At 39.8% G+C, this 21,196-nt stretch overlaps 1 protein-coding gene across 2 annotated transcripts in view; it reads left to right on the top strand.

Moving 5' to 3' along the window:
* The first annotated feature begins 4,688 nt into the window (after positions 1-4,688).
* flt4 (fms related receptor tyrosine kinase 4) overlaps positions 4,689-21,196 on the top strand; it is a 55,132-nt gene continuing 38,624 nt past the window's right edge. Inside the window, exon 1 of one of the 2 annotated variants that reach the window (XM_088081235.1) lies at positions 4,689-4,985. In XM_088081235.1, coding sequence (XP_087937361.1) covers positions 4,928-4,985 — 58 coding nt within the window. In that variant the 5' untranslated portion in view covers positions 4,689-4,927. The remainder of the gene's footprint in view (positions 4,986-21,196) is intronic. The other variant, XM_088081234.1, reaches the window with a different exon arrangement.

Genomic DNA, 21,196 nt, shown 5'->3' with positions numbered 1-21,196 from the left:
TAAATGTATAAATAAATAAATGTAAAATAAATGCAATAAATGTATAAATAAATAAATGTAAAATAAATGCAATTAATGTATAAATAAGTAAATAAATATGGAAATAGAATAGAATACATAATTACACAAATACAAATACATGTATGAATGATACAAGAATAAATAAATTAATATAAAAAATGCTGAAATAAATACATAAATTAGTTAATGCTGATAAAAACGAATCAAAAAATAAATAAATGTTGGAATACATGTGGACATACATACAGTGTATACACACATATATATAGTACATATACATTCATGAATAAATAAAAGTTAATAATAATATAACAATAAAATAATTAAACAGGACATACATATATTAAATTTGCTTTCACATATTTGTTCAACTACATATATTAAGTTCTATATTTTGGTGTCTGCATGTTACTGAGGCAGGAGGTCCTAACTTCTGCATTTATTTTGTTTTTATGTGTTTATTCATTTATTGCTGTATTTATTTCAGCATGTATTTATTCTTTTATTTCACTGATATTTATGTCATTTTGTCCTCCACGGAGAGGTCATATGTAACTTTACATTAAATTATTTACATTATTTTGATATTGTATCTAAATTGTTCTCGGTCCCATTTAAGGCATCAAAAAATAAAGCTGCACTTAACAATACTTGTATTATAACAGTGGGGAAAAAGATAAAGTATCATGTGAAATGGTTTACTTGGTGAACCCTTACAGTATTATTACCCACATCAACAGCTCCACTTTACGCAGTGCTTCAGAATCTTTTAGCAAGTTATTGTGGTTTTCTATCCCACAACTTGAATGTGGTGCTTCACTCTCACAACTCTCATCAGCTATGTTTTCACCAACAAGCAGTTGTTTCCAGCAAAAAAAGCTGTAATAGAACAAACAGCAGACAAAGTAAGCAACCAGCTCTTGAAAAGAAAAACATTTAGCAGTTATAAGGCAGATATCAGGAGATGGTAGAGACCAAGAAGGAAGTACAAGGACAGTGAATAATAGACTTTGATCTGTTTAGTAGACAGAAACACTTGCTTTTGTTCCTCTGTATCAGCTGGATGTTTAAATAATCAGCAGTTTGACAATATAGGTTATTTGCTATATTATTTTATATGTAGATATAGATATAGATAAATGTAGATATATGTAGATATAGATATAGATAAAAAGTCAATTGAAACAGAACTAAAATATATTTAGGATTGTCAAAAGTTCCACTGAAATGAAACAACATATGCTTCAGGTACCATTTGCTTTGATGTACAAGAAGTTCAGCATCACAAAGGAGAATTCCCCTCAGTGCCTTAACTTCGTAACTAATTAGCTGCTAAATAATTTACATTCAAGCACTTCTCCTTCGAGTCAGGAAGCTTGCCATAACCGCTGACCGATAGTGAACATGACCTACAACTGATGAAAATTTTTGGCTGCCTCAATCAAAACAAAACAAAAAAGCCCTCTTGAACAGTGACACTTACTTCAAAGTAACCTGGCAGAGAGCAGCGTTGTGCACAGGCCAGTGGGCATGGACTTCAGTGAGAGCGCGAGCAGGTTGCACGCGCACTCCACATCCTTCCTATGATAGTAGCTGTGGATCTGTAATGTGTTTCCTGACCTGAGGATGTGCCGGATGGAGTGCTGACACTTCAAGGACAGGTCCTTGAGTCCGCAGTTGTCTCTCAGGATCCAGCAGGATTATAAACTGAAACCTTTTCATCTGACTCGGTGGGGGTGATCATGCTATCCAGCATGAGGGCTATTGTTTGTTATCACTGTTGTCTGATTGGCTTGTATGAATGCTTATGGGTGCAGATTATTGTTATATTGGCCACTCAAGTGTTTTCATGTGTTTCTGACATTATCTGTTTCATATTCATTATGAGATTTGGTAACTCCCTGGAAATAGCTTTGTTAGGCTATCAACACGATTTAGTATGTTTATGTTCCTCTGAAGCTGAGTGCGCTGCGGGGCTGAAACCGGGAGAACATTTTAATTACAACCATTCAATCACAACATTGTGTTTTAAGGTCAGAGAGGTGGTTTGCCGTAAGGGATCTGGAGGGAAACGCATGCCCACAATAACACGCAATGATCCTTTGACTCCCTGTTATTCCACACACTCCTGATGTCCGGCTGTGCGTGGCTCCCAAATCAACAGGAATAACAACATAACTCTTTCTTATTGACAGCAGCTGTTTGATGGGTGCACTGGTGTTCAACATTTCTGAAGGCACAGTTAGGAAGGAGTCCAGACTCAGTGAGTGTCATTATTGTTGTAATAGATTTCCAAGAGGAGATAGTGCGTGCTATTGATTTTACAGCACATGGTGCCGAAAATCAGACCTGATTTATTGCGCTAGTTTCAGTTTGTATGCTGGTTCTTCTTTGGCTCCCTTAAGAGGTTTGACTGGACCTGCGTAACTCTATGTGTGTGTGCTCGATCACCCAAGTGCACACTTCTTGTAGCCTCTTTGACTTTTTCTTTTCATGTGAACATGGAACATTGGTTTTCAATTTTCAGAATCCCTCTGTGTAAAATATAACAGGGCTCATGGCAGTTCACTTCGGGCATGTTGTGCTCTTACATGCTTTTCAATCACACTCTGAGGACTCCCCGAGGAGGATAGATGTGTGGGCGGTAGGGGTTAACAGGACTTGCACAAGGCTGGGAGAATTCTGCGCTGTTTAGTTTCATTGGAGGCGTCATCTCATCTGACCCTTTGGAAGAATAATTACAGACTCTTAATAGTGAGCTACTCCCAAGGCCCCTCTGCTCAGCTGTAGTTTGTTGACCGTCTGGAGGGAAGAAAAGATGACTTTGAAATTAATTGCAGACATTTGACCCACACAAATAAAATTGCATAGACATTATGAGACTAGACGTATTATTTTGTGGATTAAAGACAGCTGAGCAAAGGGGAAAATATCATGTTAAACCATAAAAATCATATCATATTGTCTAATATTCCCCCAGAGGCGGTGTGCACTTTACAGTTATTTTGTTCCTTTCCTTGGTGACACTGCTGTACTCCTGTGGTGGCTTTATAGGAGTTTCTGATGGTATTAGGATTACCTGCTGAGCTATTGGATGAATGTCAGCAGGTATTTAAATAGCTTGAGAAAAATCCATGAAATGAAAATCAACGTCAAACCATGTTGCACTGATGCAGCAAATTGAAAGCTCCTATACAGCAACACACAGTCTCTCATCATTGAAATTATTGTTGTCATTACACTTTGTTTTGTGTCCTTTATTAGTGAAGTTCAGATCTTTAACTTAAATAAATACCAGCAACACAACACTGTGAAAATACCCCACTACAGGTCCAGTGTGGAGGATTTAAGGGGACATCTTGGCAGAATTGGAATATACTATTGATATTATTACTACTACTGATAATAAAACTAATAATAAAAGTTTTCTTTAGGGTATTATCACCTGAAAATAAGAGTTGTGTTTTCGTTACCTCAGAATGAGCAGTTTTCATGTACATAGGGAGCAGGTCCTCTCTCCCATATTCCTACAGTGACCCTGAATAGACAAACCAAACACTGCCTCAAGAGCCATTCTTGTTTTGGCTCTTTCATGTCGGAAGACCCCCCAAAACGAAAACAGATCTTTCTTTTTTAAACATTAAAGTGCTTTATTCACAGATTTTACCACTTTAAATCACTTTATCCATTTGTTTTGGAGAGTCAAAGATCTTTGCGAGTAAATTAGCCTCCTGGTAACAACCTCTTGAACACTGAAGTAATCCTAACCGGAAAAAAATCAGCTCATTGCAAACTGCAGTCCTCATTGCTAGATGCAACTAAATCCTACACATAGCCTCTTAAAAGTTTCAAATATACAAAAATGGTCCCTGTCAACTGATGTTTTGGGATTAATATCACAGGTGCTTAATGTGCACGTTGCATTTTATATACTTTTTGGTAGTTTAACTTACACCAATTTATCATATTTTATAAGATCATCATATTCATATCATATTGTTGCATTGCCTTCCTGTGAGAGCCATGTGTCTAAAAACTCAACTTTTCATGAGCTCAGAAAACAGCTGTTATCAGCTTCCTGACACTTTCCAGGTAGTTCAAAATATATTTTTTTAGATGTTTCTAAATATATAAAAGAACACTTCAGCCTTCAGTTTGTCAGAAAATTTCACATGAAAAATAACCAAATTTGGAGATACATGATTTTTTGTCTGGACAGGATGGGGATAAAAATTGTAAAAGTTACTAAAGCTGTGAGATAAATGTAGTGGAGTAGAAAGGAGATTATTTACCTCATAGATTATGTAAAGTAAAAGTATATGGTTGTGTCAAACGGAAACAGACAATTACAAGTACTTTGAATTTGTACTGAAGTAAAGAAGTGAAGCGCAGGAAGAAATGTACTTACATTGCACCACTGCCTAATCAATGTATTACATGATTATTATAGTTGTTTAACACAGAAGATGAAATGAATGGGAACTTGCAGGAAGGGAAATGTGTCATGGATGTCAGAGAGAACTCTCCCCCAACACACACACACACACACACTCACACACCCCTCCAATTCAGCTTGTTTTATGAACTGAATAGATGGGTGGGTGTACATGCGCTCCAGTCACGAGTAAAGGAAAGGGAAATCATTGTAAATTCCCATTCAGTGCCTTGTGCATCCTTTTGACAAAACGGAGAGGAAAAAGACGCGTCTCTTTTGTCTCTCCATTTCGGCTCTGTGCAGAGTACAGACTGGCATCGATTGGCCGAGGTTCACCTGAGTTTTTTTCCCCCCTCATTCACGGACATTCATTCAAAGCACCTCTCCACTGTCTCCAGCAGCATTTAAACTAACGAGTTTTGCTAAGAAACACCGCGCAAGCTTCTGCGCGTCTGGACCGCAGATCTGGAGATGAAGACAGACTTTACGCTTTTCTGTCGGACTTTGATTGGAATAGCATATGCTTCAGGTGAGGAGATTTCTGCAGTGAGTGTGAAACTTTTGAGCGCATAACTTTTTATAAGAGGAAAGGTCGAGCTGACTGTTGACACTGGCTTTAGGTAAATAATTGATCTGAAGTAGATAGACGTTTGATTTCCAGATGCGCAAAAAGTTTTGTTCATGTTAGGCTGCAGTCTTCAACTGCAGGAAAACACTTTTCTGTATACAGGCGCTTTTATTAATTGTGGGTGGAAAGTGGGTTATATCGACATTTTATAACTAATGCATCATATTTATTCAAAGATATGACATCCTCCCACGTTACTTTGCCTCTGTTTACACTGTGCAAACATTTTTTTCGCATTCTTTTATCATTCATACATGATTGAAAGTTTTCCTCTTAACATGGGACTGACTTAATAAGACACCCAGTGATAGTCTCCAAGTTTACATGCAGATAGGCACTAGGGGGAGGCATGCTGTTGTTGTGTTTGATAAAGATGCAGCTGTTAATTGATGATGCTAAACTCCAAGGGAGAAAAAAATAACAGATTCTATCTAATATGTTGAATTTGAGTTTCACTGTGTGTGTATTGAGGTCACATTTTTTCACAGTCCCTCAGGCAGAGTGGGAGGTGAGCTGACTAGACTGGACTGACATGTGGAGGAAAAGGGTTTCAGATCTCTCAGATATAATCTTATTTTTGTAAAGCGAGTGGAAGGTGAGAGAATGTCACTTGCATCCAGCACAAATCAACTTGTTTCAAGAATTTCTCGGTTATTTTCAGCATTATCTGCACCCATGCTTCTAGAAAATTCTAGAAAAAGTAAAAGAAAGTGCAAATAATCTAAAGCAAGTTGTTTTTGTTGCTCTATTTCATATTAGGGTCCTTTGATTGATTGCGTTATGTGGGAGTTTGGCTGAGATTGTTTGCAGTTTTGCCCAGTGACTGAATGTGTATGTTTGAGTTGAGTTGCTGAACAGCTGTTCATAAAGAACAGGGAATACTTGTGTGTGGGGCAGTCGCCATATGGCTATCTTGACTCTTGGGTGGAGGGATGGCTCTCGCTCCTTTCATAAATATCGCTAAGCTGTGCTGGGTGGGTCACGTACATTTGTAGGAACAGATAAACAGTGATTGTTTTTTCCACAGAGGAATGGGGACTAATGGCATCACAAAATCCATCTCAGGGGGATCACTGCTGGCTGTAATAGTAATTTTATGATGTGTGATAAAATTCTCAAAGTCGCTCTTGTCTTTTTTCACATGGCTACATGTCCCTCTGAGGCTTTATCCAGATTTTGCAGTATTTAGAACAAAGAGAAAAGTCATTAAAAATACACATTTATCCACAGTGTGTGCCCTGGCATTGCACACCCCTGTCATCACACCAATCTGATGTGCCTATTAGCGTCTGTCTGGTGTTATCTGTTGAAAGACTTATTGGCAGTCCTTTTAGTTCAACCATAAAGGGCCCCCCAGTCTTTCTCAGATGGTGCTGAGCACAGTAAGGAGACTCACACTATCTCAGAACTATGCTGGAGGCAGAAAGAACCACAAGCTTCATATCAGAGAAGCACATCTTTCAATTACAGCCTCACAGTATGTAACAGCGAGATGGAGTACCACATTAGGGTGGAGAGGTGAGAGAAAAGGCCGTGTTCTGGTGCAGTATTGCTGCTTTTTGCTACCGCTGCTTGATAAGATTGAAAAATTTTTTTTTTTCTAATAATATAGTCTGAACATTTTGATAACGGTAATGTAGAATAAATGTAAAATGTTTCTTTATATTCTAATGCAGAGCATGACATTGAATGCAGATGGAAGATGGAAATTGAACGTAGCAATTTAGCTTTTTTCTGTTCTGCTTTTAAGAATCTCTCATAAAAGGGAAAGTTCACCCCAAGATCAAAAACACATGTTTTTACTGTTACTTGTAGTGCTATTTGTCAGTCAAGATATTTTTGGTGTAAGTTGCAGAGTGTTAGATTTATCCGGCATCAAGATGTCTGCCTTCTCTCCAGTATAATGGAACTAGATGACACTTGGCTTGTGGTGCTCGTAGTGTCAAAAAAGACCCCCTCCATTTTAAAAACTCAAAAGTAATATCTCTTTTCAGAAATTATGACCCGGTTATTCATGAAAATCCACAGAACTTTTTCATGTAGTAACTATTTTCTTTCTACCAAAGCACACCCCCAAACTGTATCACAGCGCAAAAGGAAGCGTGGATCTACTAGCTCATTTAGCACCACTTAGCTAACTAACTTTACCAATCAGCTAAAAAAAGACAGCGTTAATGTTTCATCTCACACTTTTACAGGCTCAAGCTGCTCATCCGTCCTTCTGATACAGCTGGGGTGTGTAGTTCAATAGAAAGAAAATAGTTCCTACATGAAACTGCTCACACCAAGGTATGTGGATTAATTTAAGGAACCACATTATATATATAGTTTATAGAAAAAGATGTTGAGTTTTTCAAAAACAATTTAATTGCCACTGTGAGTACCACATGTCGAGTGCCATCTTGTTCCATTATATTGAAGAGAAGGCAGAGATCTCTCTAGTTGATATCTCCAACACTCTGCAGCTCGCACCAAGCAATCTAGATTAGGTAAGAGTAAAAATAGGCAATTTTGATTTTGAGGGTGAACTGTCTCTTCAAATAACTTTGGCACGTCATATTTTAAATACTCTGTTAAATTTTTAGATTCGTCTTTAGTATGCCTCCCTCCTACCCCCCAATACCCTTCAACAATATACAAATGTGTGACATTAAAAAGACACTACTGAGTCGGAGTCTTATGTAAGCATGATGAGAGCGCTGTCTCATTATTATGTTAGGAGGGGAAGACTGAGGGAGAGTAGATTGCAGACCTGCCAGCCCAGAAGTCATTGTCATTTTAGGGGGGAGGAGGGGGTGAGGGTATAATTTACGCGGCAGCTGCATTTATGGAGCTTCAAGATTTCACCCCAAGCCATTTTTCTACCATCTTCCTGTCACGCTCTGTCTCTGGTTTGAATTATGGTGGTTCCAAAACATTTATTACACGGCTACAGAAATTCTATCTTATTAAAAAAAGACATCTTGGTACAACTTCGCTTCACTCTATCACTTCAGTGTAAGATACTATTGAAATGAATTGTGAATAACTGATTAATTAATCTCATCTTAATTTCCTTGTTTTTGTTGTAGCATAATTGGCTACTGCAAAGCTTCTCAGTTACATATGAAAGCAGTGAATCACTTTTTTTTTTAGAGCTGAGCCTTAGAGCCGAATGATCTTTGGCTTACTCCACGTCTTGAGTGCATAGTGTTGATATTGCTTTTAGCGGAGTGTTTTCTGTACGCATACCTCCGCTTGATCAGATCATCCCAGAAATCTGACTCTCAACTCTGGGTATTATTATAGTCGTCCACTTATAGAGGTCGAGTTGTTTTAGCCAACAATAGCCCCCTATCCTCAGCGCTAATCTCAGGATTCAACCTCAGGACTCCGAGGCGCGGACCCTCGGTGTCTGTCCTTGCATATCTGCGTCGATCAGCTGGAGAGCAGCGTGGATGAGAGAGGAATGCTGCTGCTGCTTTGTGTGGGAAGCTCTCTGCAGTAAAGTCCAAATAAATAGGGAGTCCGGTGCCTCACTCATCACTGGCATGGAGTAGCGAGGCCCCTTGGGCATTTGGATGTCTGGTCACTCACTTTCTCATCATGCTAAAGCACCAACACCCCAAATATGACTGGAGCTGAGAGATAAGCTCTTTCAAAACCAGGAATCTGCAGCAAAAGCCAACAATGTGTCTAAGTTGGTGTTGGATAGTTGATGAAAACCATCTGTGGTATTTTTGTTTTCATATTTCTGACCCCTCCATGTTTTCTGTGCCCAGATTTTAGCCATGCTAGCTGCACGCTAGCTGCATGGCTCTAGGTGTGGCAGTGTTTCGGCTCTGTTGGTCGCTCCACCGCTTTGGTCCAGACTGAAATATTTCAGCTATTGGGCAGATTGCCATGAAATTTCATACAAACTTTCATGGTCCTACAGGGGTTGAATCTTCTACTTATTGTTGCTGATCCATGGACTTTTCCTCTAGTGCCACCACGAGGTTTAAACTTTTGGTTTTGGCTTTTTTCTTGACAGCTACTGGGTTGATTGCCATGCATTTTGGAAGATATCCATGGCGTCCTGGGGATGAAACCTAAGGACTTTGGTGATCCCCTGACTTTTCATCTAAGGCCATCGTGACGTTAACATTTTTGTTTTTAATTACATGTCTCACCAACTATGTGATGGATTGCCTCTTAGGACGAATTGTAATAATTTTGTTGATCCTTTGAGTTTTCATCTAGTGCCTTAATCAGGTCAAAATTTGTCCAGTATTTTGTGATTTGTTATTTAATACCTGTAAAAATTGTATTAGGGCTGTAACTTCAACAGTTATTTTCACGGTTGATTAATCTATTAATTGTTCTCTGGATTCATTTCATAAGTGTTTGATGTAGCCTATGAAATGACAGAAAAATAGTGAAACATGTTGATCAGTGTTTCCCACAGCCCAGGATGACGTCCTAAAATGTCATGTTTTGACCACAATTCACTTCCCTTATGTTCTTGTGTTTCAAATACATGGGCCAGATGTGGCCATCGAACAGACCGGGGAGGTCTGGCACCGTGTACGTCCTAGATTCATATAAGAGTAAAGAAACCAAAAAATACACATTTGAGAAGGTGAAAAATTACTCAAACAGATTAATTGATTATCACATATGTTGGCAATTACTTTAATAGTTAACAACTTATTGATAAATTGTTACAGCTCTAGACTTCAATCACATTCCTGTCAGCCCCAGCTGGACTTTGTGCTTATTGCTAATAAGCAAATGTAAGCATCTTAACATGCAAAAATAAGACATTGTAGGGCTCATTTAAGCTCAACAGAGACAGATAGAGCCCTCTGTCTGTCCTCTGCGTGCATTTCGTCCATTATTTTGCCCATCTTCATAAAGTTTATAGATATGGATTAAATGTAGTAGTCCCACCAGAGTTCATGGTGGCAGTGTTGCATGGATCAAACAAGATATGACCATTAGAGACGATGAAGACATTTGAAAAATGTTGGATTGGAACAAACCGGTAGTAAAAACATAAACATATCAATGATGCTGCAGTGTGTTAATGGCCTCAGACCACCATCATCTATGACGCTGCCTCCGTTAAAAGTTACATGATTACAACCTCCTCCACTGCCGCCTTGTGTATAATTGTGTGAAACTTATGACTCTGCCCTCTAGATTGATTGGCTGTATCTGTGCTATCATACAGGACGTGTTGAAGTATGTGGGCAGTGAGGTTTACAATGTTTGAAACATACATATTTACTTTAGAACGTAAGGGGAGATTAAATGAGACTTAATATGGTAAACGTGGTTTTGCCTGCATCAGCATGGCATTGTCCCTGTGAGCATGCTATCATGCTAATGTAGCTAAAACCACTGCTGTGCCTAAGTACAGCCTTGCAAAGTTTGTCATCCGACCAAGCTGCAAATCAACAGTGTTCAAGTTGGCCAGACTTGAAGACAGTCATAAAAGCTGGCTCTCATAGAGATGGGGGAGATGCAATATAATTTACATGCAGAATAAAGGTGCACATCTTCAGACAGAACGCTCCCGTTCTGCTTTAACAATTTGCAGTTTTTGTTAGCATTCTTAAAACACTCTCCCACACTTGGAATAATTATGCAGAGAAGGTCTAACCTATTGATTTTCTCTCTCTCTCTCACGTTTTCACACAGGCCCAAGTTTCATACTGCAGCCAGCAGAGCACAAAGACAGTCAGAAATGACTTTTATTGAGCATTTGAGCTAAAACTTAATGAGTGAATTAACACACCCTTGAAGCGTAAGAGAGAGCACCATTAAACGTATAAGTGCTTTTACCTAAAGGATGAAATAAATCATATGTCAATGCTGCTGCTAATTTGGACAAAAAAATTATCACAAGGACTGCTGCACATTTTTCCGCCCAGCTTATCTTGGCGAGCTAGCATGAGCTGGATTCATTTGACAGGGAGGTGCGTTCATCAACAAATGAGGCACTCTGGGATAATTGGGGGTTTTGCATTTACAGCTAAAAATACCAACCTAGATATTGACTGGAAAAAATTCTCTTGACATGCTAATGTTAGGCCAATTACATGAGATTCAACACCTGTAATAGTCAGTTAGAGGATATTTGTTTTGAGTGGGGTTAACAGATACTGGAGGGAAATTGCTTTGTGGCATCTATTGCCTTTATTGGTTGATCACGCTACACATTTTCCGACGGCAGAAACTGGATCCTGGGACACAGGTGTTATAACACTCCGAAGTGCTTGTGTTGCTTAGAAACAAGCATCATTTAGAGCACTTATTAGTCTATCCAGTGCCACCATCACTATTACGCTAGTTTTTCTACTCTGTCTTGGGCAGATGTGTGTGCACAGGGTTGTGACTTGGATGTCCGTGTAGCATTTCAATAGTTGCTAATACCTCTTGCCTTGTCATTGGAGGTCGCTTGAGGTTCATGGGAAAGAGTCCATTGGCAAAGCCTGAGGAAATTGCCAGCTTCCCTCCCTTTAGGCATTCAGCTTGTTGACCCTGCACTCCCTGCTTTGCCCTTGTTTTCTGCGTCAGCTTAAGCTGCCGCAGTGATTTAGTTCACTGGGACATCTGACACGGCAGCAGAGACCTGTTTATGGCCCGAATCTCCAGGAATTAGGTAACAAGAGCAATAATGGGGCTCCTCAAAGTTTGGCCTCTGAACAGTCTCAGCGTGAGTTTTAGGAGTGTGCGAGCCATCACAGCAGGCGTGGACTGTGGTAATCTTTGGTATTTGCTTGTACTCAAATATATATTTTCAATGTTTTGTAGCAAAAGTGTCATCGCCAGGAGTCAGGACCAAGCATTTACCAGAATGGCAGATAATGCTTGTTCTCGTTTCAGCGGGGGAAGCAATTTCTCACAGATAAAAATGATGACGCGCAAAAAAAATGGATGGCCACAGAGGAAGAGCTTGAGTTGTCCGGTGTGCCTGTGAGGCAGGTACAGGAAGATGTAGTCAGGGACAGAGGTCTTAAACATAGGAAGCTGGACCAGATGGCGTGTCACAGCATCCTTAATTTCACACCCCTCCTTTGGCAGGATGTTGGAAAGGCCTAACTCCCCTAATAGTGGAGAGGACAGGGAAAGAGTGGATGTCATCCTCCTCTGTAGTAACAATGAAATCAAAGCCAGGCTGCCAGTCAGTCCGTCGCCTGGCTTTGGCCCGGCCTTGTGTCCAGATGACAGAGGAAGTGGACTTTATTTCTTTCAGGGAGAGAGCTGCAGGGAGTGTGTTATAGCCTGAGGCCGGCTGACTCCACATCCAGAGTGCAGGTCTGCTCCATGGCCTGCATGGCCTCCCGTCCGTCGCCGGACATTCAGGGCTATTTCAGAGTTCCCCAGCCTTGGCCATTTGCCAGATACTGTGTCACTGAAATAACTGTGTCTGCACTGTCACCTACATGTTGCTCTTTAGACCTCCAATCCTGTGGAAAAAAAGTGAAATTCAGCTCCAGTAAATACATTTGCTGTCTCATTCTATTGTTTTTTTTTTAAAGCGTCTATTGAAGGGAAGTCTAAGCTGATTATGTAGTAAAATTCAGTACTTTCCAGTCATTTAACCCATTTTCACAGTATAGCGCCACTGCCTAATTACAAAAACTATAGCTGTGAAAACCTGCGTCTGTACTCCCACGGCACATCCTTTTTGCCAGACTAAAACTCTGAGAAAAGCTTTATTTGTTTACACAAGGTTCCTCTTTTCCTGTTCCTGTCATGTGACTGATCAGAGACAAAACTACAGAGGAGCGAGGAAACACTAACGGTAACATCTCCTTCACTGTCCATGAAAAGGGGAAGTGGGAGAAGCGTGAACATGATAAAGAAAACAGGAAATTTGCTCCCAATGAAAAACACTGCGCTGGCTTTCACGCAAGCTTTAATGTGCCCCGTGTCGTAGCCCTGGAAACAGGAGTCCTCGTCTTCATATGCACCTTTGATGCTCTCGCCTCCTGCCTGCATTGTATCTGTCTGCTTGTCAGAGAAGCTTTACATTTTTAACTGGCTTAGAGTGTCTTATGGCAGCTTGGCATCTTCAGTGTGCGCATATGATTTATCTTCACTCGGCATGTGTCCTATAGGCTGGGTAGTCCAGTTTCAGAACTCCGTGACTGTGACAAAAACACCAGTATGAGCCATGAACAGAGCTTAGTAAAGGATAAAATGAACACACATACGCAGATGTAATTAAATGGGTAAAAGATCTGCGGTATATACCACTACACTGTCACTTACTTGAGCAGTTCCGCAGTTCATTGTGCCATAACTCAAGCGCATAATACACTCTAATAGAAAATAACATTTCCTCTGTAACTCTGCAGATTTACGTTTAGCTGGAAATTTTCATTATTTCCCGACTCGTGTTTGAAGCCAAACTGGAGCGCTGTTGTTTTAAAAATTTATACACAGTCTGTCCCACATACACATACACACATACCTCTAGCCATCAATAGGGTCAGCAAGCAAAGGAACCTGATTTGAGTAGAAACTTTGTTTGATTGGTGTGACTCCACTACATTTTAGAAAGAATTGGCTGCAGTATTTTTTGCTGGTTTCTTGTTTTTAAGGGATTATTTTGGAAAATACACGTTTTTTCTGTGCAAAAATTAGATGAGAAGATTGATTCCAATCTAATGTCTGTACAATAAATATGTAGCTACGGCCCACATTTGGTTAGTTTAGCTTGGCATAAAGACTGTCCCGCCTTACTCTTTATAGGACCAGCTTACTCCACCATTCTCACCCTAACCAATCTTACTCCTCTTGCCAAAACCTAACCAATCCAACCAACGAAGGCTAAGAGTACTACCAAATCAGAGAGAGAGTAGGGCAGGTCATTCCTTCACTATCCCCTGAAATGCAAATTTGCTCCTGACTCCATATATACTGTATGGTCATGAGAGTAATTTATTAATCCTCTCATCTAAGTCTCATTCAGAAAGAAAATATTTCCCAAAATGTTAAAGTATTCCTTTAAGTTTTAGACAGTTTTTCTTTACAATCTGGCTCGGACAAAAAGGAAACATTGCGCTTATGTGATATTTACCTTAAACCACTTGACTTTATCAACTGATTTTGTAGTTAAATTAGGGCTACCCCCCTGAAAGACTGAGATTCAAATAATCAGTTGAGCAGTGATTTTTTTGTTAGACAGTGTTCAGTGTACTTGACGTTTTAGTCCCCAGAGTTTTGTTGAAGGCTGAGTGCTTCTTGCTTTCATACTACTCTCCGGTACAGGCCGCTGTGGATCCAGACCCAGGGTAAGTCTGAGATAGACGGAGGTAGCTGCCTCGATGAAGAGAGGCTTTGCTCGTTCAGGCTCTGAGATAATATTATCTTCTGCCTTCTGCTTAGAGGTGACGAATTTACAGCTCAGAGCAACTTACGATATAGTTTCTGACTTTTTTTTAGTATATCTAGTGTCGTCAGTCAATGCTGTTGCACATTTTCAATTCGTCATTAGCACACATGAGGTCGGTGGGCTAATTTTGCTTGGTTACTATATTACATGAACTTCCCTCTCACGTTTAGCCAAACCCTGTTCAAAAAGGAACAAATTAGTCTAATATTCATATTGAACGTCCAAACTGAGACAGTACAGCCTTTTAAGCACAACAGGCTTCAGCTTCAAAATAAATTGGAATAATGCTTTTTTTTTTTTTTTTACCTTTTAAAAAAAATAAATATTTGTTGTATTTTACAGCACTTAATTGTTTCACCATTTTCAGATGTAGCTGTTCACCTCTCTGTATTCTGGCCCTTCTTGTCTAAATAAAGAGCTGCTGCTGATGTTCTTCTGGCATGCTGTTTGAACATTTCAATTGCCCCTTAACCAGGTATGTGAAGCTGACACAACGAAGTGCAGCTTGATGCACATACTGAGTGAACGGGCACAATTTTCCATTAAAAATTCTGACTTCCGGCATTTAGCTCACATATATGTACAGCTGACGCTTCCATCATGACACAGGCATGCAGCACAGAGAAGGCAGGAAGGCCAGCTGTGTGAACCCATGTGTCCAATATCTCTCTGTGACTGCTGTCATATGATTGGCAATTTTTCACATGCCTCATCCTTATAGGTGTATCATTTTATCCACCAAAGCACTTCATTCCCTCTTCTATAACCATTTCAAAGAAAAATCAGCCTGAAAAGTTTTTTTAGGCCACTCAGACCTTCATGTTTGCCAGGCAGAACTAGCTGGAGCTGGTGCAGGGTACACACATTACTCCCACAATGAGAATGACTTTTCACAACAACAGGGAAATTGCATTTCGCAAGAGCAATGTTAAGTTTTTACAAGGACACATTCAGTTTGCTGTTTCCCTCAGACAAAACCATGAATGCCTGTATAAAGTTCTTTTTAAAAAATCCTCTGTAATTATTGATTTATTTTTGTCAATCCCTGAATATCAGTCGGGTATTGTGAACATGGAGAGTTTTTAAGTAATTGAGAAATAGGAAATTGGTTACAAGATGAGCAATTTACTGTCAAAGCAGAGCCTGTTAATGCAGCGTTTATCTGTCTGAAGGATTTTGCACATCTGAAGGTTTGTGTTTATGCACTGTGTAATCATACGATAACAGAACGAGTGAGTCAACTCTGCAAATATTGTGTTTTATCTTTGTAGGTTAAAATGTGATGTTGCTTTTTGTTGGTTGAAACTAATCACTCAAAAGCTGCTGCTTATCTCTGCACCACCAGCTGGAATGCATGGGAAAAGGGGTGAACCCAGCTCAAATATTTTTTTGGCTCTCTTCCCCCTGCTCACATTAATAAGGGGTTTGCCGAAAAGCCAATCACCATCCGTTTGAGTTTTCAGGCCAAGCAATCATTCTGAATGGATAGATGTTTATCTGTCAGATGTTGTAAGTCACAGAAAAATATTTTTAATAGTGGGCCATACCAGCAATTTTGCATATTTTTTCCCATTTTCAACAGATTACATTCATACCTACCATTTACCAGGCTGTTGTGTTTTTACTTTTTTAATTTATTGTTCTGACCTGCCAGACAGCCATAAGCTTCCATTAATGTCTGTTATGTAAAATAAACAACAACATAACAATAATAATGATTATCATACTCTGCACACCTGTAGTGATGTAATCTGTTACAACAAACAACAACTTTATTTTTTGTCAAAGTTACACTGTCATGATGAGTTAGCGCAGCGCATGCTTTTCAAATCAATCTTCACTTTGCAACAACAACAAACTGACAAAACAAACATAGGCAAGAGATTCACTGTGATAGGTTACACAACTCAAGCAGGATTCAACAGTTCATTAACTGATTGATTTTCATATCTTACAGAAATGAGTGGAAGCCAGTGACTTAAAGGGACAGTTCTCCCCAAAATCAAAAAATACATATTTATCCTCTTATCTGTGGTGCTATTTATCAATCAGGATTGCTCTGGTGTGAGTTACTGAGTGTTGGAGACATTGGCCACAGTGATTTCTGCCTTCTCTTCAGTGTAATGGAACTAGATGGCAATCAGCTTGTGGTGCTCAAAGTGCCAAAAAATATATATTTGAATAACTTAGGAACTGTTCTCTTTCAAATGCACTACATTCGCCCACTAGTGTTGTCCCAAATAAATGATATGGAAAGCTAGTTAGTATTATGATACTCGATGCTGAAATGATACTTGAAACTGGAATGATAATGATTCAGTACTTGATATCTAGATCAGAAACAGAATATCCACAAAGGCTGATCAAATTTTGTTGCAAAACCATGAACCATAAACTGCACAACCTCAGTTACTTTGACTGCCACCCTCTCTCGATCACTTATACCAAAGACATTTTTGACAAATGACAAGTAACAAAAGTTGGGCCGTACATTGTATTTCAATAGTTTTTTAACTTTTTTAAATGTTGGTATACTGTGCAACACTACTGCCAACCAAATCATCATGCAAGAGGAAGTGTGCATCTACTGATAGCTTACCTAGCGCCATTGAGTTAGCTACATGCTTGTTGATTTGGTTGGCGGGTTTGGTAGAAAGCAAATAGTTCCTACATGAAACTGCTCACAACAAGGTCTGTGGACTATTTTGAGTAACTTGGTCATGATTTCTGCAAAGAGGTGTTACTGTTGAGTTCTTCAAATGTATTTTTTTGAGCTTTGAGCACCACAAGCTGAGTGCCATCTAGTTAAATTATACTGGAGGGATGGCAAACATATCTATGGCTGATATCTCTTACACTTTGCAACTGAAACCAAAACAATCTAGACTGATAACTACAGATAAGAGGGAAAATAAGTATATTTAGATTTGGGGTGAACTGCCCCTTTAAAGTTAATGTAAGATAAACTGTAGCAAAGGCGCTAAAACACAGTCACTTATACAATAAATGAAAGAAAATGAAATTGAAGTTTAAACTTAAGAGTGACCTGAGACATTTTGTCTGAGTACCCTTGCTGTACAGAAGGGTAACACAGTCTCCTTAAACCAGAGTTCACAGCTGCGGCTTTGCTTACTCACTGTCCACCTACATGACTGGTTCTGCTGACTGTCCTCCAGCTGAAACTGCTGTTGAGGAACTTGTATAATGTATGGAGACTCTCTCCCTCCTCCTCCTCCTCCTCGTCCTCCTCCTTGCACTTCACTGTTTAATGCATATTAAGATAAATGAGCTTACTGAGTGATGAACAGTCATAACAATCTGTCAAGAAACGCAGCATGAAAGGTCACAGCGGGAAAATGTGTTTATTATCACGACAAGATATGCTATCAGTCACGAACTTGTATGAATTGATGTGTTGGTTTACTTTGGCATTCATTTCACATAGCTGTACATCGGAGCAACGTGTGCTTTTAATTATATTTGACGGAAGACAAACAATTGCTTAATGGGATTATATATTTTCTCAAATCATTAATGTTGCAGACAGGATAACAGGCCACCATATCTGGTGTCTCACTGTTTGGAAACATGGTGTGTAGATTATTCAGCACATCCATATGGAAGACACTGACAAGCGGTGCAAAACATTTTCATCATTGTGAGCAACGGGGGAAAGAGTTAGCAGCTCCTGGAGCATCATGGGTGATAGTCAACTACATAAAAGCCCCATTGCCACCTGTCATCAATCTAAGTGTCCAGACTGCAGAGAAGTCGGTGGCTATTTTGGCCCCCTGCCACATGTAATCCAGCACACATTAAGTTATGACTTTGCGTCACCTCCTTTGGCAGTTAGGAGAGAGCCACTTAGCATGACAAGTGATATGTAAGAGATCCAAAGTCTTGCCAAGTAATGTGGCGCACATTAGCCCCAAACTCACCCTGGAATTAGACCATGTCGGGACCACTGAGCTCAGAGTACACCAGCATGTTTGAATCATATCAGTTTGAATCATCTGTGAAATGTTTTGCTTGACTTCAAAGAGCTCTTAACTTGACTCCATGTGGGTGTGATGTCCCTCTCTGCTTCCCGGGTGTGAGACACTGTGATAGACATATCAGCCCATTTTACTATACTGGAGCATTTCAAAGAGCACAAGCTGAAATCTTCCCCTTTTTAGTAAATACATATTTTCCAGGTTCAGGTCCTCCCAAAATGCACCTCCAACATCTTGAAGTCTTGTCTCTTAGGGCATGGCAGTCAGTATTGACATTTCAAAAAGATTTACAATTTGCATCCTGTCTGTCAGTGGGTGATCGCTCACCTGATTGTGAGGGAAGCATCCGTCACTGAGAATCAGCTACAGTAGCAATATGTCTCAGCTCACTGTGCACATCTCCCAGAAAGAAAAAATCATTTTACTGCACATCAACCAGTGCACTGGATTCCTGAATATTTCCCCATGAAATTCCTCAGAGATATTTTCAATCCATATTGTGTTTACTGTGGAATACATACAGGTGTAGATGTCTTGGAGGGGGAGGGGGAGGGACATCAAAAGGGGGGTCCTTTTGATGTCTAAAAGGACTCCCAAATCCCCTCTTTTATATGTGTCCACCTCTGTGTTGAAATAACACCTAATTGTACAAAATACAATTGCACATTCAAATGCAATGAAATGCATCTGCCCTTGCATCTGCCCTTAAAACTTTAGTCCTACAACATTTAAAAAAATTGAAGGTTCTATTATGTGTCTGATATGTCCCACAACACTGTGAGTTATTTAAGTCCTCGCTGTTCAGTAATCTAACCGCCTGGGGATGAATGCTGTCTTTGATGTGGCTGGTCCTAGCTCTGATGCTCTGTAGGCGTTAACTGTGAGGAGAGGAATGAGGAATGATGGCTGGTATCCTCCATAATAGTTTGGGCCCTCTTTCTGCCGCAGGAGGTGTAAATGTCTTGAATCTGTGGAAATGATGTTCCTATGATTTCTGGAGACATTTATACTGTCCTCCTCAGTTGTTTGGGGTGTTGTTCTGAGAGGCTGCCAAATTCCACCAGTATGCTAACAGTAAGGATGCTCTCTATAGTGGCCTAATAGAAAGTAACCAAGGTTTTTGTGGACATTCCCTATTTCTTGAGGCTCCACAAAAATAATAGCATATATATAGGCCATGTGTTAAAATCTCTTTTGTATTTTTCTGAAAATTTTCTGATTTTTTCTGATCTGCAACTTTCATTGTTAAGGTTTGTTAAAGATCAGGCAACTAAATCTTCTTAGGAAAGGTTAGGTAACGATTGTAGTCGTGAAAACAAATCACCATGACTGCTGGTCGAGAACAGGATGCACACAGCCCAAAAATCCACCTTGACCTCCCTTTGAAGAAGTTTTTTTGTTGCTGTAACACTACTTTCACCTTTGCTTTTCAAAGTAAATCCCCAGACACACCAAACCGACATCAAAGACCTGGTGGCAACAAAGGCCAACTGTTGGGTTAAATCATGTCCCTGTGTCTCATCCCAAATGTTAATACATTTCTGGTGATGGCAGCCTCCTTTAAAGCAACACTACTACTACACATTGACATACCATCACCTTATAAAGTTGTTTGCAAACTGTTAAAGTTATGCATCTAACAGAGCAACATAAGCATTTAGATTTTGGATTTGTGTTTCTGTCCATTCAACAAATGTAAGTCTGATATTCACTCTGATTTTGCTCGGTTTTTATTGCCTCCAACTCCTGAGGGAAATATCTGTTCCTTTAGTTGCGGAGTGCTGCATTATGTTCACCAGATAGTCGCAAACTTTGCCTGTTTGCTGTTATATGTTGCACAGGTAATACAAAGTACCAGAGCTTTTATTATCGAGAACAGCTGAGAGTCGCAAGAGTAAATCAAGAGTAAGTTGCAGGCCAGCAAACTGAAACAATGAGCTGAAATAAGCTAAAAAGCTCCAAAGAGCTGAAAGTGAACTGTAGAGTCAAGTGATAATTCTTATGAGCGACCCCTAACACAATACAGATAGTCATTCAGTACATTAAATATAAGATTACTTGTCAAGACAGAAAGTGAATTTTTATTCTAACTCTACCTCTCACACTAGGTTTGCCAGCTATTTGAGTGTCCTACAGTAAAATACAAGCTCCCAGGCTTTGAAACAGGGTCTCCATTTATAGGGAAACATTTAGGTCTAGGGACTGAAATCTTAACAGGAAGGTGTGAGAGATTGAGTGTTCATTTGTCTGCTATACTTGCTATGCGTCAAGATCGAGCTATGACTAAAGGAGGTGATCTCTCTCGTTCTCGTGTGTGAAATAAAATATGCTGTTCCTAAAATAGTGAAGATGTGAGCTGTCGTGACAGGAATTTGCTTTCACACTTTCCCCTTGTCTGTAGCTCTTTGGGGGCCTCCGTGTTGGCCTCTGTATGTTTCTTCAACACTGCCAACTGTTTGGCTTAACAGCATTTCAGGTGTGAGGAAGAGTAGACAAAGCTGTGTTGTGTTGCAGACGGGTGGCGATGGGACCGAAGTCGGTGGAGGGTTCACATCTGAGCTAAGACAATACATTTGGAAAACTTTTCTTCTCCTCTGGGGCAAGAGTTAAAGATCTCTGAAAGAGTAAGGAAGGAATACCCTGCTGGGAGCCAAACTGGGAATGATTCATGGGCTGCCGCCACTTCCCACTGTCAGCATGGCAAGAAAGTTGTCATAGTTCACATACATACAAGTGTTGTCTTTTTT

Source organism: Plectropomus leopardus, chromosome 8, assembly GCF_026936395.1.
Source record: "Plectropomus leopardus strain MGB_pleo_1.0 chromosome 8, ASM2693639v1, whole genome shotgun sequence".
In the NCBI taxonomy this organism is placed as follows: domain Eukaryota; kingdom Metazoa; phylum Chordata; class Actinopteri; order Perciformes; family Serranidae; genus Plectropomus; species Plectropomus leopardus.
The sequence above is the reverse complement of the archived record's forward strand: the minus strand, read 5'-3'. Positions and strand labels throughout refer to the sequence as shown.